The sequence below is a fragment of the Myotis davidii genome, unplaced genomic scaffold, assembly GCF_000327345.1.
Source record: "Myotis davidii unplaced genomic scaffold, ASM32734v1 scaffold139, whole genome shotgun sequence".
NCBI classification, from domain to species: Eukaryota; Metazoa; Chordata; class Mammalia; order Chiroptera; family Vespertilionidae; genus Myotis; species Myotis davidii.
In genome coordinates this window covers 889099-905086 of record NW_006290686.1, presented here as the reverse complement: position 1 = coordinate 905086, position 15988 = coordinate 889099, and the positions used below count along the sequence as shown (strand labels likewise).

At 59.3% G+C, this 15988-nt stretch overlaps 2 protein-coding genes across 2 annotated transcripts in view; both read right to left on the bottom strand.

Moving 5' to 3' along the window:
* CAPN5 (calpain 5) overlaps positions 1–15988 on the bottom strand; it is a 40277-nt gene that overhangs the window by 8709 nt on the left and 15580 nt on the right. Inside the window, exons 3-7 of the mRNA XM_006763840.2 lie at positions 5936–6144; positions 4395–4587; positions 3598–3791; positions 2930–3007; positions 281–476 (exon numbers count right to left, since the gene is read on the bottom strand). Of these exons, the coding sequence (XP_006763903.1) occupies positions 281–476; positions 2930–3007; positions 3598–3791; positions 4395–4587; positions 5936–6144 (870 nt within the window). The remainder of the gene's footprint in view (positions 1–280; positions 477–2929; positions 3008–3597; positions 3792–4394; positions 4588–5935; positions 6145–15988) is intronic.
* Positions 14325–15212, bottom strand: OMP (olfactory marker protein). The gene has a single exon (XM_006763839.2). The coding sequence runs from the start codon at positions 14937–14939 to the stop codon at positions 14448–14450; it is 492 nt and encodes a 163-aa protein (XP_006763902.1). The 5' UTR covers positions 14940–15212; the 3' UTR covers positions 14325–14447.

Here is a 15988-nt window from a genome sequence, read left to right as displayed (position 1 = left end):
CAAGCTCCCCCGTGTGTGTGTGGAAATAAGGGGTTTGAGCCCCGGTTCAGCCTCTACGTGTCCCTGTAACTCTGGACAAGACCCTCATCCTCAGAGCCTCTCCCTCGGTTCTGCCAGCTGTGGGTCAGATTGCGAGGTTGGGGTCTACACGACCACCCAGACACGCCATCCCGCCCCCACTGCAGGGATAGGTGTGCTGAGGCAGGGGTGGGGGGGGGGGGGGGGGGGGGGGGGGGCAGGGACTACCGAGCGGATGCAGGCGTCCCCGGCAGCTGCGCACCTGCGGGTTCTGGAAGAAGGTGTCCTTGTGGTTGATGCAGCCCCCACTGCGGTTCTGCCACGGGTCCTCGTGCCGCGTCCAGGCCCCGCGAAGCCGGGCCTCCTCCCAGGTCTTGTGGATGCTCAGGTAGGACGTGTTGAGCAGGCGGCACTTGATGATGTCGGTGAAGTATTGGCACACGTCCTGGAAGGTCATCCTGGCGCGGCGAGGGGCTGAGTCAGGCAGGTCCCCGTCCGGCCCCCCTCTGCTCGCCCTGCCTGCTCGGCACCGCGACTCTCACCACAGTGAGCACGGACGTGGCGTCACACAGACCCTGCACGTCTGTTCTGGCCTCAGTTTCCCAATTTGTAACTTGGGACTGGATCAAACAAAGGCTGCCACCCACAGAGCTAGTGTAGGAATCAACTAAGGCAACAAAAGCACGTTGTACGACTCCTGGCAGACAGAGGCCATTGCAAAGGCTGGCCGTTACAGTTATTAATAGGATCAATCGCTAATGTGGACAGTTCATAATGCATGTTCCCATCCATTATCTTCCACGGCTGTTGTGGGGCCTGAACCTGAATAAACTGGCGGCAGGAACCCCTTGGTAAGTGTGCTGCTGTGGCCAGGACGTTGCCATGGTCACGGGGTGCTGCACACACCTCCAGGAGCCTGGGTGCAGGAGGGGAAGTGCCCATCAGCTTCAAGCAGGCACATATGAGAACATGCACAGGTAGGCACCACATGTGAACACGTATGAGAAAGTCCTTAGAAAGAAACCCCGTACACTAATGAGGAGTTCTATTACTGTGTTTTAACTCAACCGAGCCCTGAGCCAGACTGGGCGCAGTGGATCTCATCCATAGGCGCTCAGACCAGGGACCTGGGGGCCTCCTGCTGGGGCTCCCTGACACCAGCAGGAGGGGTCCTCACTGGGGTTCCACGGTCATCCCATCTGCGTCTGGGCCGGCCGGGGGCCTCACAGCTTCCACTACACACAGGCTGCCCAGGTCTCCTCCAGGAAGGGGCTGAGTCTCTGAGTCAAAGGTCCTGTGAAGAGGACGCTGAGTCTGGCACACAGTCAGGACTAAATACAGGCTGAGGGATGCAGAGGTGAGTGAGTGCAGGATGGGTGGGTGGAGGATGGATGGATGCAGGATGGTGGATGGAGGATGGGTGGATGCAGGATGGTGGATGGAGGATGGATGGATGCAGGATGGTGGATGGAGGATGGGTGGATGCAGGATGGTGGATGCAGGCTGGGTGGATGCAGGGTGATTCAATGCAGGATGAGTGGATGCAGGATGGTGGATGCAGGATGAGTGGATGCACGATGAGTGGATGCAGGATGAGTGAATGCAGAATGAGTGGATGCTGGATAAGTGGATTCAGGATGAGTGGATGCTGGATAAGTGGATGCAGGATGAGTGGATGCAGTGTGAGTGGATGGAGGATGGGTGGATGCAGGATGGTGGATGGAGGCTGAGTGGATGCAGGATGAGTGGATGCAGGAAGAGTGGATGCAGGATAGTGGATGCAGGATGAGTGGATGCAGGATGGGTGGGTGCAGGATGAGTGGATGGAGGATGGGTGGATGCAGGATGGTGGATGGAGGATGAGTGGATGCAGGATGAGTGGATGGAGGATGGTGGATGGAGGCTGAGTGGATGCAGGATGAGTGGATGCTTGATAAGTGGATGCAGGATGGGTGGGTGCAGGATGAGTGGATGCAGGATGGGTGGATGCCAGATGAGTGGATGCAGGATGAGTGGTGCAGGATGCTCATTTTTTTCTTCCACTCTGATTCTTAAGAAAGTGGTTCTGGGCAGGGGCTGCCTTGGTGCCCAGCTCCTGGTCTTTCACTCAGTGGGAGCCAACACTGAGTGGGCATGTGGGCAGCCTCTAGGCCAGTGATGGCGAACCTATGACACACCTCTGACACGCGAACTCATTTTTTTTGTTTGATTTTTCTTTGTTAAATGGCATTTAAATATATAAAATAAATTTCAAAAATTTAAGTCTTTGTTTTACCATGGTTGCAAATATCAAAAAATTTCTATATGTGACACGGCACCAGAGTTAAATTAGGGTTTTTCAAAATGCTGACACGCCGAGCTCAGAAGGCTCGCCATCACTGCTCTAAGCGATGCTGCAGCCATCTCCCAGCCCTCCCCCACCCCGTGCCTCCCTAAACTTACTCTTAAAAATCTAAGTGCACTCTTGCCTCTGGGACGGGTCTCTCTCCCTGACCAACAACGGCTCCTCTGCTCGCAGAGTCTCAGCTTAGGAGGCAGCCCCCTCACTGTGAGGCCTCCCTTCTTCCCTATCCGCTCTGGGCAAGCTGGCTGCCAGCGTGCCCCTGCCCTCTGGCCGGTCCCCCACCTCCTGGCCTCCTGGCCGAGTTGCTGAGGGCCTCCGCCTGGTGCCCCAGCAGCCTAGGGGCCCTGAGGTGGCGGAGGGCACTGAGGAGATGACGGGGCTGCCCAAGTCACCTTACAGAGCAGGAAACCGGCCCAGAGGGACAGCGTGACTTGTCCAAGGCCGCAGGGCAGGTGGAGGGTGTGGCATTTGCTACAGCCCCGGCTCCCACCTCCCTCGGATCCCTGCCCAGCACACAGGAGGTCCTCCCTCAACCCCGGACCTCCACCGGGGCAAGAGCACACTCACCAGAACTCGCCATCATCCTGCACAGTCACACCCATCTTCTCCCGCTCGCTCTTGCTCACCTTCCGCCACTCCTCTGAGCTGGGGTGAGAGCACAGGGGAAGGGAACAGGAGAGGGTAAGGGGAGGGACCCCACCAGGGCCCCCCGGCAAGGGCAAGGAGGACGAGGGATGTGTGCACCAGGCCTCCATCAGGGTGGGTGTGGGTGGGCACCTTAGGTGTGCCCAGCCCTCCTCTAAGACGCCTGTCTGCCCACTTCCACAGGTAACCGTGGGCCGGGCCTGAAGGTCAGGGAGCAGAGCTGCAGGCTGGGGGAGCAGGGGGGCAAGACCCTCAGTGGAGGGGCTCCTTTACTGGGGGCCTGGTCTCTGTTCACCCAGCACAGAGCGGTCACTCCTACCCTCACCCCCGGTGGCCTCCCTCCCTGCTTTCCTCCCCCCTCACTGGCCAGATTGGTCTCTACGTCCCCACCCCCAGGCCTTTGCGCATGCTGAATCCACCCCAGGTGCCCACTCTGAAGTAGTCTCCTAAGGCCATCTAACTCCCAGATCCTTCAAGACCCAGTCCTGGGCCAGCCTCCTCCAGGAAGCCCACCTGTCCTCACCCAAGCCCTCACACCAAGCCACCCGACCACCGCCCGTGGTCCGCCCGTGGTCCGCCCCGGGCCTCACGTGTCGCTCCACGGCCCGTTCCACTCTCGCTCGCCCCAGGGGTTGCGCAGGCGGATCATGTCCAGCTTCTCAGACTTGAAAAAGGCCAGCAGCCCGTGGCCCAGGCGCACCTTGCGCACGTCGGTGATGGCATAGGCGTGGCCTTTCACCAGGCCGCAGGCCAGGCGGACCTCCATGTCTGCCGCCGTCACCGCCTGCGGAAGTGTGGATGCAGGATGAGGGTGAGGTGGCTCAGGGAGGCAGGGCCCTGTCAGGCTGCAGGTGGAGCCAGGGGTCCAGCGCCCCCCACAGAACAGGGAGAGAATGGCAGCCCCCACGCCCCTGGGTCAGCCAAACCTGGACTCAAATTCTGCCTTTACTGAGTCCCAGCCTTCCCAAGGAAGCACGAGCAGTCAAGGGAATGAGACGACGCGCCCAGGCCTGTGCCAGCAGGCAGCTGGCTCCCTCCCCTCTCCCAGTCACCTCATAGTTCGTGATGCCCCAGATTCTGACTGAGGGACCTCACATGTATAGACACCATTCGCCCCAATCTGAGAGGGCCAGGAAAGAGGGTGCTAGTCAAACAGTGTGGGCGAGGCATTTCAGAGCGGAGTGGGCGGGGGCAGGCGGCTTGGGCTGCCCAGCACCGGGGAGGGGCTTGCACCTGCCAACTGCTCCCTTCCCCCATGGGGCTGAGGGTCTGGATTTATAAACCAACCTGGGCAGGGGCTCTGCCTGGGACACCACAGCCACCTCCCACCTGATTAGAGTTGATAACGGGGAGGGGCCCCCTCTGGGGTCCAGCTCAGTGTTCTTACCTTGATGGAGGCACTGATGAGGCCTCCCCGGCTGTGCACCTTCAGCATGCGCTCAAAGAGTGCATTCCTCTTGGCTTCATCATTGGCAAAGTCACCCTCGGTGAGGTCGATGGGCTCAGAAACGCCACCTGTGAAGTCTACCAGCGCATCCGCCGTGTTGCCTCCATCCAGGGCCTGGTAACAGCCCGCCAGCCTGGGGGGCAACGTGGAAAGAATTCCCAGCTCAGGCTCCCCAGCCACTCTAAGCCCTTCACACTACGGGGGAGAGTCTGAGACTCAGAGAGGTCAAGCAAACTGCTCCGGTCACACAGCAGCCACAGCAGCGCCAACATGTGTCCCACTGAGCCACACCACCTTCTCACTCCAGTGCCCCTTCGACTTAGCAGCCCCTCTTCAGAAATTAGCTGCCCAGAAGTCTATCAGTTCTTTTCAAAAGCGTTAAGAGCTCATGTGTCTTTTGACACATCGATCTGGATGAGTAACATTATCTGTAATAATGTAAAACGAGAGGTCACCCAAATGGTCTAACAACAGGGATTTAGTTTGTGGGTTCTTTTTAAAATATATTTTATTGGTTTTTTACAGCAAGGAAGGGAGAGTGATAGAGAGTTAGAAACATCGCCCTTGACTGGAATCGAACCCAGGAACCTTCGGTCCGCAGGCCGATGCTCTATCCACTGAGCCAAACCAGTCAGGGCAACAGGGATTTGGTTTTAAAAACTAATGCTGCACCTCTACTCTGGAGCAGTCAGCAGCCACTGAACAAAAGACTACGAAGAGCTCCTGTGGCCGGGAAATGCTATTTGAAAAAACAGTGCAGCCGGGTTCCAATGATGTTTCAGTGCATTCATTTAAAAACGATTGAGCATCTACTATATGCGTCCTACCAGGTGCTAGGACACAGCGGTGGCCCTCCTGCCCCAGGCCTGCCATTGTCCTGCAGAGGCCTGGGCAGGTCACTATACGCCAGCAGCTTAGCAAACCCTTGCTCATGCCCGGGTTGGGGGACCCAGGGTCTGGCACAGAGCAGGAGGAGGTGGGCAGCAAAGACAGGAAGAATGGATGGACAGTCAGTCAGGTAGAAGGATGGATGGACAAGAGGGAGGCCGGTGAGCAGGGAAGGTTCCACCGCCGGCCCAGACTCAGAGACCACACCCCCAACAAGGCCTCCAGGGAGGATCTTAGGGGAAGAAGCACCGACCAGAATGTGGGTGCTGGCTCCGCCCCGGCCACTGGCAGGAAACCGTCCTGGACCTCCGTCTTCTCTGGTGTAAGTGGGAGTAACTATTCCTCCCGATGTGGGCTGGTTGTGGGGACTTGACAACCCGGTACCCAGAGGGCCTTCAGTCCAGGCCTCCACCTCACCAGCATAGGCTCAGCGGGCCGTGCCCTGGGTGCCTGGCTCTGAGCATGCTGTGTGACTTTGCACCAGCCCCTGCCCTCTCTGTGCCGGGAGCCCTGGCTAAAGGAACCCATGTGGAGCCCAGCAGCAGTGCCACCCCGGCCTGGCCACCTGCCCTCCTGCCCCTGCCGGCACCTACTTGGCATAGGCCTTCTCCACCAGGGCACACCAGAACTCGTTTGGGGAGTTGGAGTGGCAGTAGATGAGCTGGTTGTTGACGGTGGGCAGCCGGTCGTCGATGACCACATCCACCCACTCCCCAAAGCGCCAGAAATGGAAGTGGAAGATGCCCGCGTAGGCATCAGGCTTCTCGGGGTCCCACTCCTGCTCCTTCCAGTCTGGGATGACCTGGAGGGGGAGACACGACGGGGACACACTGAGGTCACATCTGGCTTCCTGAGGAAATGGGGGGCATGCTTCCAGAGGGAAAGGAATACTGGGTTCGAGGCCCATTCTGCCATGAACAATGTGGGACTTGGGCAAATCCTTCCCTTTCTCTGCAGTGGTTGGAGGCTCCCTTAGTCTCCTTCCAGCTGTCATTCTAAGATCCTATGAGCTTCCCCTCCCGTCCTCGTGCCTCCATCTGCTTCTCCCTGCTCCCCCCCACCACCCCCCCAAGCATCTATCCACCCCAGTCCCTACCTGGTGAACGCCACACCCCCACCCTCTCCCCCGCCCCCAGCCTGAGACAGGAGTTGGCAACCACACTGGCCTCCTCCCCCTGTCCACTCAATCAGGCCAATCCTAGCTCCTCCGTTCTGCTAAAACCCGTCTCCTCCTGTCCTCCCCCCAGCACCCCCTGGCCCAGTCTCCCATCTCCTCGCCCGCCCGGGACACTAACAGCATCAGCAGCCACGTCTGCCTGCACCCCACACAGCAGCGGAGTGAGCTTTCTGATCACCACATTCCTAGAAAAACACCTAAGGTGCTCCACCCCCTGCACCACCTCCCAGGCTGGTTTCTGACCCGACCCCCACCCCCACCCTGCTCCCTGCTCCAGGCTCATTCTCTGTTCTTCTCCAGCTGACTCTCACTTGTCCTTTAGGGTCCACCCTCCTCCTCCATGAAGCCCTCCTAGACCCTTCAGACTGGGCCAGGACCCCTGTCCATCAGTGTCATGGCTTCTGGTACTTCTCCTCTGATCTACTTATTCCCATTATCATTAAACACGTATGTGATGGCATGAACAGGTCTGATACCGTCCCTGGAACGTCAGCTCTCCGAAGGCAGGGACACACCAGTCTTTGGTCACTGCTGTCCCCCAGCACCTAGCCCAGAGCCTGGTCCAGAGAGGGTGCTTGGTAAACATGTGTTGCCTGAATGAACAAATTCACGGGCATTACACGGGACTCTAATAACAATTCTTATTATGGAGCATCTTGGAAATGTCAGGCAGCAAGCCTTTGAGTGCCATGAGTCATGTCAGTTTCATTCCCACAATAACCCCCGTGGGTAGATTACAATTATTCATCCCTACTTTACAGATGAAAAAAAAATCAAGCCTCAGAGAGGGCAAGTACTTGTCCAGGGTCACACAGCTAGAAAATATACGTATTCTTCACCAGGGAGGACTGCTCTTCGCCGGGCCCCATGCTGCCACCGAGGACCCAGATGAATCAGACATGGCCCTGCCCGCAGGAAGCTCCCAGTCTGGTGGGAGAGCAGGCACACAGGGTGCGTTCGGGCCTTGGAGAGAAGGGGTGCAGGGCCCGGCCTGGGGGGCGGCAGCAGCAGCTTCTGAGAACGTGTCCTGAGAACTGGCAGTGAATGTCCCCTCACAGACAAGGACAAACAGTGGCAACATGGGCATCAGGAGGTGGGCGGGAAAGGGAAAACCCTTTATCCTGCTGAGCCAGGGGGACCTGCTGGCCCTGCTAACCAGGAGACCAGAGGGGCCGAGCACCATCGGGACCATGTGCAGCTCCTTCTAGAAGGAAACCACTCCCAGGATCGGGGTGGACACGCAGGCATCCAGGCTGGGGAGCCAGACACGCCTCAGGAGACTGTAAACCCCTGGGCCCGGGCGGGCCTGAGCACAGAGACTTCAGCCAGAAGCCATTCCCCAGCCCCCACGCTCATTAAAGATGTTTTTGTTTATACGCCTCATACCATCAGCAGGGATGTTGGGAAAGAGACATGCTCCCTAGTGGGACATTCAAGACCAAGAAAATGAAAACGCTACGCACAGTGAGAGGCATCGCGGTCGTGAAGGAGCCCGGGAGGTGCCAGGACTGCGGTGCCAGGCGCAGGGCCGCTGTTTACTCCATCACCCTGACCCTCGCTGCGGTCTTCTGGGACAGTGTACAGACACTGCTGGCAGAGCCGCCCAGGGGCACAGCAAGGGAGGCAGGACTCACACTCAGGGCTCCGGAGCCTGGCGCAGCGTCTGGAACCCAGCGGGGGCCTGAGACTGGCTGGGCCAATCCCTCCTGCCTCCTTCCTCCCCTCCGAGCCCTCTGTGCCCTTTCTAAGTAAAAGCTCCAGACTGACCCCCAGCACTCTCTCCTGCTTTACTCTCAGGACAGAAAGTTGTGCACAAAATAGGGCACATGCAGGGTGGGGTGCCATCCCCACTACACAGGCGGGAAGACTGAGACCCACCGAGGAGCAAGGAGCTGCCCAAGGGCACAGAGCGACGGGGAGTCCAGGGCTGAGAACACTGGCGTGGCCACTACAGGCTGCTCAGCTCCTCCCCGCTCTGAAAGCCCTGTACTACATGGGAATGAGGGAGGGGACACGAAGCGGGGAGACGGGGAGGGGGGCTGAGGAGGGAGGAAGAGGAGCCCTCACAGGGCACCAGGAGGGCCTGCTGGGGCAGCGGGAGGATCATTAGCCAAAGCCAGGGCTTGGCTCTGAGCCCTCTGCGGCTCAAGAAGCTCTAATAAGGCTCCAGGGCCTAGAGACCTGGAGTGAGAGATCCCTTGGGCCTCCTTCCCCTTCGGCATCACAGCCATTGGATCAGGCAGGGGTGGGCCCCAGGCCAGCTTTCCAGCCTCCCCCACGCCCCCCACTGTCTGCTGGGGTGCCAAGCCAGGGGGATAAGACTGTCCGGGGAGGAGCACCTCACAGGCACACAAACTCCACTCCCTTCCTAACAACATCAGATCAAGCCCGAAACCAAGGGAGAAACCAAAGCCCCTGGAGTCACATCAAAGGATTCGGGACCTTGAAGAGGCTCCAACGGCCGGCCAATCCGAGCAGCAATAAGGATAACAACTTCGATGGATGAAAACACGTCAAATACATTCACAGCCATGAGCTCATGATGAAACACAAACTATTAGTCACTGTCGGAGGATGGCAGGGAATCAGCTCGTGCTTTTGAGCCTGGAACATTCAGGGAAAGAATGGGAGGTTTGTGCTGCCTTTTGCGCACAAACTGTCCCACGGGGGGACCAATAGCACACGAAGGGAGCTTTATATCTGGGGATGGATTCCAGCTAAGAAATGAGAGAGACATGAGAGTTTTAGACGCCCACTATTTTGCAACCACTGGATTTATGAAATCATGGCTTCTAGCATCACAGAACAGAGAGATGACCAGACACGACGCGCCTCCTGAGTGACCATCGCCTGTGAAGCAGTTGTGCCAAAGAGAATTTGAGTCTGCACCTGACTGAGCCATGAAAACAAAGCCAGCAAATCCTGATAGAGGAGCCCCTCCCCGCCTTAGCCTCCCCGCAGGGAGCATTCCAAGACCCCGGTGGATGTCTAACGCCGCAGCTAGTACCAAACCCTATCTATTCTGTTTTTTCCTGTGCACACAGACCTACGATAAAGCTAAAGTTATAAATCAGGCAGAGTGAGATATTAATTTAGGAAAAGTTTATACTTAGTAACTGTAAATTCTATTTTTCCTGTATCATTTTTTCCTATACATGCACACCTACGATAAAGCTCAACTTATACATTAGGCACCGTTAAGAGACAAGCACTTTGATGCTGGGACAGTTGACCTGATAACCGAGACAGCCACTAAGCGACTAACAGACATGCCACTTACCCCAAGAGGATACACGGGACAACGGGATGACTCACATCCCGGCGGGAGGGAGGGGACAGCACAAGAGCTCACCACACTACTCAGAACAACGTTCAATTTAAAACTTGTGAACTGTTTATTTCTGGAATTTTCCTTTTAATATTTTCGGACCACGGTTGAGCATGGGTAACTGAAACGGCAGAAAGCAAAATTGCAGCCAAGGGGGCCCTGCTGCCGTGGGAAACTGCACAGGACGGCGGCTGCGAGGGAAATAGACGGCAAGGAAAACACTGAAAGGTGAAGTGGGAGCAGCCAGGTGCAGTGGCGGACCTGGATCTCATTCGAACAAACAAACTGTAACACACGCGTTTATGGCACAGATTGTACATCAGAAGATTTCCTGGATATTTGATGATATTAAAAAGTTAGTGTAAAATTTAGTTGTGCTATTTATTACTGTGAGGGTTCTTTGTTTTATTTGAAACAAGTCGTTAACATTCAGAAATGCCTCCAGAAATATAATGATACTAGAGGCCCGGTGCACAAATTCGTGCCCGGGTGGGTCCCTTGGCCTGGCTGCCGATTGGGGCCAATTGGACTGATGGGGCAGCCAGGGGTAGAGACCGAGGGAGGTTGGCTGGCTGTGGGAGCTCACTGACCACCCGGGGGCAGCTCCTGTGTTGAGTGTGTGCCCCCTGATGGTCAGTGCATGTCATAGCTACTGGCCAGTCGTATGGTCATAACGGTTGCTTAGGCTTTTATACATACAGATGTCTCCTGGAGGGAGGGGGGCAGAGGAAAAGAGATGGGCCGTGAGTTGACAATTATTGAAATGAAGGGATGGGTATGGGCAGCTCATTAGGCTGCCTCTCTCTTCTTGGCTGTCTACGGCTGAAATGCCCCATCACCAGGGGCACCAGCTCCCTGGCCCCGCATTCAAAGCCTGTGAGGGGCGGCTGTGCTGTGCTCTCAACCTCACCCCTGCACACTGCCTCCCTGGGGCCCCACAGAACCCACACCCTGTGAGGCATTAGCCACCTCAGCTATGCATGTGTGGCTCCCTGCAGGCATCCGCCCCGCTCCCTGTCCCTCGGGGATAGCTGAGCCGCACCCTGCAGGGGCCTCCTGACCTCACACCCCCTTGGGCACCACCGGCAGCTCCTCCTCCTTCCCTGCCCCCTGAGGGGAGCTCCTGGAGGGCAGGATGTGTCTCACTCCTGCCAGGATCCCAGCACCCGGGCAGGGCCTGGCCCAGCTCCACAGCCGGCTGTGTCTTCCTGATGGGGCAATCCCCAGGCCTCTGCGAGGGCCCGGCTGACGGTGACCGGGACACACGGGGACAAGCACCAGCTGCGCTGCCCGGCAGGGACCTGAGTCTGGACTGGACCGCCTTTCTGGTGCCCGCACCTACCTGCCCTCCCTCAGGGACTGCTGTGGGGACTAAGGCGGATCATGGCCTGGGAGGTGCTGCACAGACTGTGGATGGCTGTGCACGCAGGGAGGTCATCCCTGTTGGTGTAGGGAGTGTGGTGCATGCACACAATTCACAGACCTCGGGGTGGGAGGGAGCCGAGGTGACCCAGGCAACCTCCCCCACAAAGGAGAAAAGCAAGCCTCCCCAGAGCCCCCTGTGCAGATGGGAAAAGGGAGGCCTGAGAGGTCGAGGCACTCAGTTGGCCTCACCAGGCAGCGAGGTAAAAACTGTGTGGGATTTGGAGCCCCCCTCACACCCAGGCGACCCCATGAACCAGCACTTGCTGCAGAATCACTCAGAGACCTCTGGGCCCCACTAATGGGTGCACCACAGCGCCCCCTGGTGTCCCCGGCCCTTGGATGCTCCCAGGATTGTCCCAGTGGACTCCCACCTCGACCCAAGTGGCTGGGCTCAAATCCTGCTGGGCAGGGCTGACCTGGACTCCCGCAGGTGTGTGCCTGAGCTCTGCAGAGGCTCTGGGTGGACAACAGGCATGTGAAACCTGGCTGGGGGGAGCCTTTCGAAGCAGGGGGTTGTTCACAAGCAAAACCCCCGGTGTGGGCTCTGAACAGGGTCTGACCGTGGCCCCTGGGAAGGAACTAGCCTCGCCCGAGACCAGGCTCTCGGGTAGGTGGAGGCATCGCCTCTGCTCATCCCAGGGGGCATGTCATGGAGTCAGAGGCCACAGACCCAGAGCCCGGTCCCCGCCCTTTGCTTCCTCCTTTAGGCCTCTGTCTCTGCCCCCAAACGGAGTGAGCTAGAGATGGCAAGGGCCAGAGCGCCGAGGAAGGCTCAGATGGGACACGGGGATGTGAAATATCCGTCTTATCTGGTCAGCGGGCAGGGCGGAAAGGACTTCACAGGAGCAGTTGCCCCCTCCAGAGAGGCCGAGGCTGGGAGATGGCTGAGGACAGGCAGCAAATTGGTGAGGAGGTCGCGTGAAACCTGGGCCCAGGCCTAACCCCACCCCCTAGCTACGCTCCTGTCCCATCTGCACCACCCAGCCCGCCTGCGAGGTTGAGCACAGCCTGGTGCATCCCACCCATCCCCTGGGGCCCCACCTCCTGAACCATAAGGTGCCTCCTCATGGCCTCAGCCCGGCTCTGCAGGCCCCACACAGAGGCTGGTCTGGGGCCACTGGAGAAAATGCCGTCAGGGGCACTGGTTCCCGGGCGGGTGTCAGGAGACCTTGTTCTAAACTCCTTCCTGCTGCCTGACCATGGGCCAGTCACCTGACCACACTGGGCCTCACCCCAGGAAGCAGCAGGAGGGGCGTTGGGAGTGTGGGAGAGGCCTGGGGAGGGGTGCTCTGGGCTGTGAGGGGACGGGGCTAAGGCAGAGCTCCTGAGGGGAGGCTGGCTCACGGCGAGAGACTGCACACCACGGAGGCCGGGGCTCACTGGCTTTATTGGGTCATGCACAGGGCAGGGTGGGGGTACAGGCGGTTTGTCTGCCAAAGAGGGTCCCAGAGCTGCAGGGAGAAGGCAAGCAAAGAGGCAGGGGGCAGGGCCAGCCCCAGGGGCCTGGCCTCCCCCAATAGTCAGTGGGGAAGCAAAGCAGGCAATGCCAGGACATTAAGCACATCCCGGACAGGCCAGAGCCGCGTTACAAAGGACCGTAGCCCACACCACAGCCAGTCTCCCACCTGAGGAATCCAGACTTCCACCCACACCTCCAAAGTGGGGGCCCGCGGGCGAGCTGTCCGTGGCCAGTGGGGAGGGCTCTGACCTCCACCTCTCAGTGCATCTGTTCCCAGGACCTGCTGCCCCCTGAGGGCTCTGCATTGTGAGGGAAATGTCACTGCATGTCCCTGACAGGGCACCTCCCTGACAAAAGCCGGGACTGGCCTGCGGCAGGGTGTTGGGGGCACTTCCTGAGGTGCCCTCAGCTGATGCCAGGCGGGCCAGGCCCCTCCTTCAAAGGGGGCTCGTTGGGCCTGTGCAGGGGCGTGAGGCTTGGGGAGCAGAACTGAGTCTGCTGATAACAGTGTCTTGTGTTCCCTGTTTGGTGGGTGGACTGTGCCCAGTGACCCCTGAGGCCGGTGTCCTCCCATCACAGCACGCAGCCCCCTGCAGCCTGCTTCCACCATTGGCCATCACAACTGCCCTGGCAGGCCGCCCCCACCCCTCAGCTCCACCACAGATGCCAGAGATGGCACACAGGCGGCACACTCACCTCCTCTGGCCAGTGAGCTGGGAAGCTGACGTCCCAATGGGGACATCCAAGGCCCTAGAACCTACCGTCCCAGCTCCCGGGCTCTGGACCCCTCCCACCCAGCTCCCCCGGGCAGAGGGAAACCCCTATACTACACTTTCCCCCTTCACAGTATGAACCTCAGAGCCTCCCAGCTCAGGAAGCCCCGCTCCCTAAGGTCATGCTGACCAAGCCCCTGCTACGGGCCAGGCGTGAGCCAGCTGGGCAGTCCTATCATAGATCATCTCAGGTCCGGTCTGGCCACAGGGCAGGCAGAGACTCTAGAATATATCCATGTGAAGGCAGCGTGCTCTCTCTCTCTCAGCGTATATGCACATGTACAGATAGGTCATCTCTGCATGACTTTTATGCTCCCCTTCACGCTCCCTCCTGCAGTCATTCTCAGAAGAGCAAGAAGGTTGGTCCGAATAGCCTCCAGTGTGCCAACCAGTCCTCACTGCCCAAACGTCCCGAGGGCCCCCGAGGCGCTCACACCAGGCCCAGGCCAGGGGCAGCACCTGCCTGGATGTGGCCGGACGGGCAGCAAATGCCTGTTGGCTGGATTCCCGAGGAGCTGCTCTGCCGTCTCCGTCTCCGTCGCCCCGTCTGCAGAGGAAGCCGATGGCTGGTTCTTCAGATCCCTGTCTGTGTCTGTGTGTCTCCCTCGGTCTCTCTCGGTCTCTCTCCCGACAGTGAGGCACAGAGAAGGCAGGTGCCCACGGACACTCCATCCTCCTGCACTAGCCCTGGCCTGGCCTCCGGGTCTACAGCACAAGCAGTGGCAGCGAGTTCAGCTTCTAGACTACAGAGCCTTCGCATCTTCCTCCCTGAGCAGGAGCGCCCGCACTAGGAGCGGAGAGGAGGGAGGACACAGGCCTGGGGGTCCTGGCCACGCTGAGCACAGGACAGCAACTAGAAACAGGTCCCCAAATACACACCTGGGGGCGGGAGCAGGGGGCAGGGCAGATGGGCAAGAGCAGGGGGCAGCAGTGGGCAGCTGCCTCAGAGCTGGTTAAAGACCACGGAGGCCTTGAGGTTGGCGGGCTCCATGCCCTCGCCGAAGGTGATGAGGAAGTACATGGCCTTGCGGATCTTGGCCAGTTCCGACAGGCGCTCCCCGAACTCCAGGGCGTCGGCCTCGTTCCAATCCACGGCATCCGAGCCTTCCATGCGCCAGAAGATGGCCGCAGGTTCCAGCAGCTGGCGCGTCATGAGGTTGGTGAGGTCGGGCGTCCAGTTCTGGGAGGTGCCCGTGATGGTGACCTTGCCCGGCTTGTCCAGCAGAACATCCCAGCGCTCAAACTGCAGCTTCTGCTGCTGGATGAAGTCGAGACGGTACACGAACTCCGCCGGCCGCAGCAGCTTCTCCCCGTCCTGGCGCTTCTCCCCGCGCTGCTTCAGGCTCTCCACGCGCAGCCGCATCTGCTTGGTCAGGGCCTCGTCCTGGACCAGTGGCATGCTGATCTGCGGCTGCTTCGGCCCGTCCTCTGCCATGGCCCCGGCGCTGCTGCTGCCTCTGCTGCTGTCCAGGAGCCGAATGGCCTGGGGCCTCCCTGCCCACCAGGCAAGAGGCCACCAAGGAGGGGCCCCGCCTACCCTTCCTCCCTCCCCTCCTTCTCTCCCCTCTCGGCCGCTGGGCCCTCCCAGCTCCACCCAGTCCTCAAAATGGGGGGTGGATGAGGGTGGGAGTCCCCAAATGCCTCCTCTCCACTCCTCGAAGAAGCGGTAATGGAGGCACTGCAGGCAGGCGGGAGGGTGACAGGCTCCTCGGGGACCAGACGGCTGATGTCAACTGCTGTGGCAACCACCCTGACTACCACGGACGGGCTGGGAGCTGAGCAGGTGGTCACTGGAGGCATGCAAGACAAGCATGGAGACCCCAGCAGGAGGGTGGGGGCAACAGGACCAGAGGGCCTGCTGATTTGAGAACTGAAGTCACCCAAGCCAAACCTAGGAGCCATCCTGGACTCAGCGTAGCCCACACCCTCCACACCCAATCACCAAGGCCTCTCCATTCTGCCTCCCGACGGCCCGAGAGCCCTCCCTCACCATACCCTCTGCCAGGGCCCCAGCGCAGCCACCGTCTCTCAGCGAGACCTGTGCCCTCAGACTTTACTGAGCATCAGGACACTGTAGGACGTGAGACCGAGTTTCTGATTGAACAGATCTCTGCTGGGGCCTGGGCGTTGGCACGTCTCCCGGCTGCTGCCTCTGGTCAGGGTCTGTGCTCGGAGAACCACTGACCCATGGTCGGCAAACCACGGCTCGCGAGCCACATGCGGCTCTTTGGCCCCTTCAGTGTGGCTCGTCCACAAAATACCACGTGCGGGTGTGCACGTACAGTGCAATTGAAACTTCGTGGCCCATGCACAGAAGTCGGTATTTTGTGGAAGAGCCACACTGAAGGGGCCAAAGAGCCACATGTGGCTCGCGGCCGCGGTTTGCCGACCACTGGGTCGTAGACGATTCCTGTGCTCGGGCTCTGCCTCAGCCCTGCACCACCTGGCAGGCACATGCCCAGGTTTCCCTCCTACTAGAATCTT

Excerpts from the sequence above, each read along its gene's own strand:
- OMP (XM_006763839.2), bottom strand. The coding sequence starts at position 14,939 with ATGGCAGAGGACGGGCCGAAGCAGCCGCAGATCAGCATGCCACTGGTC.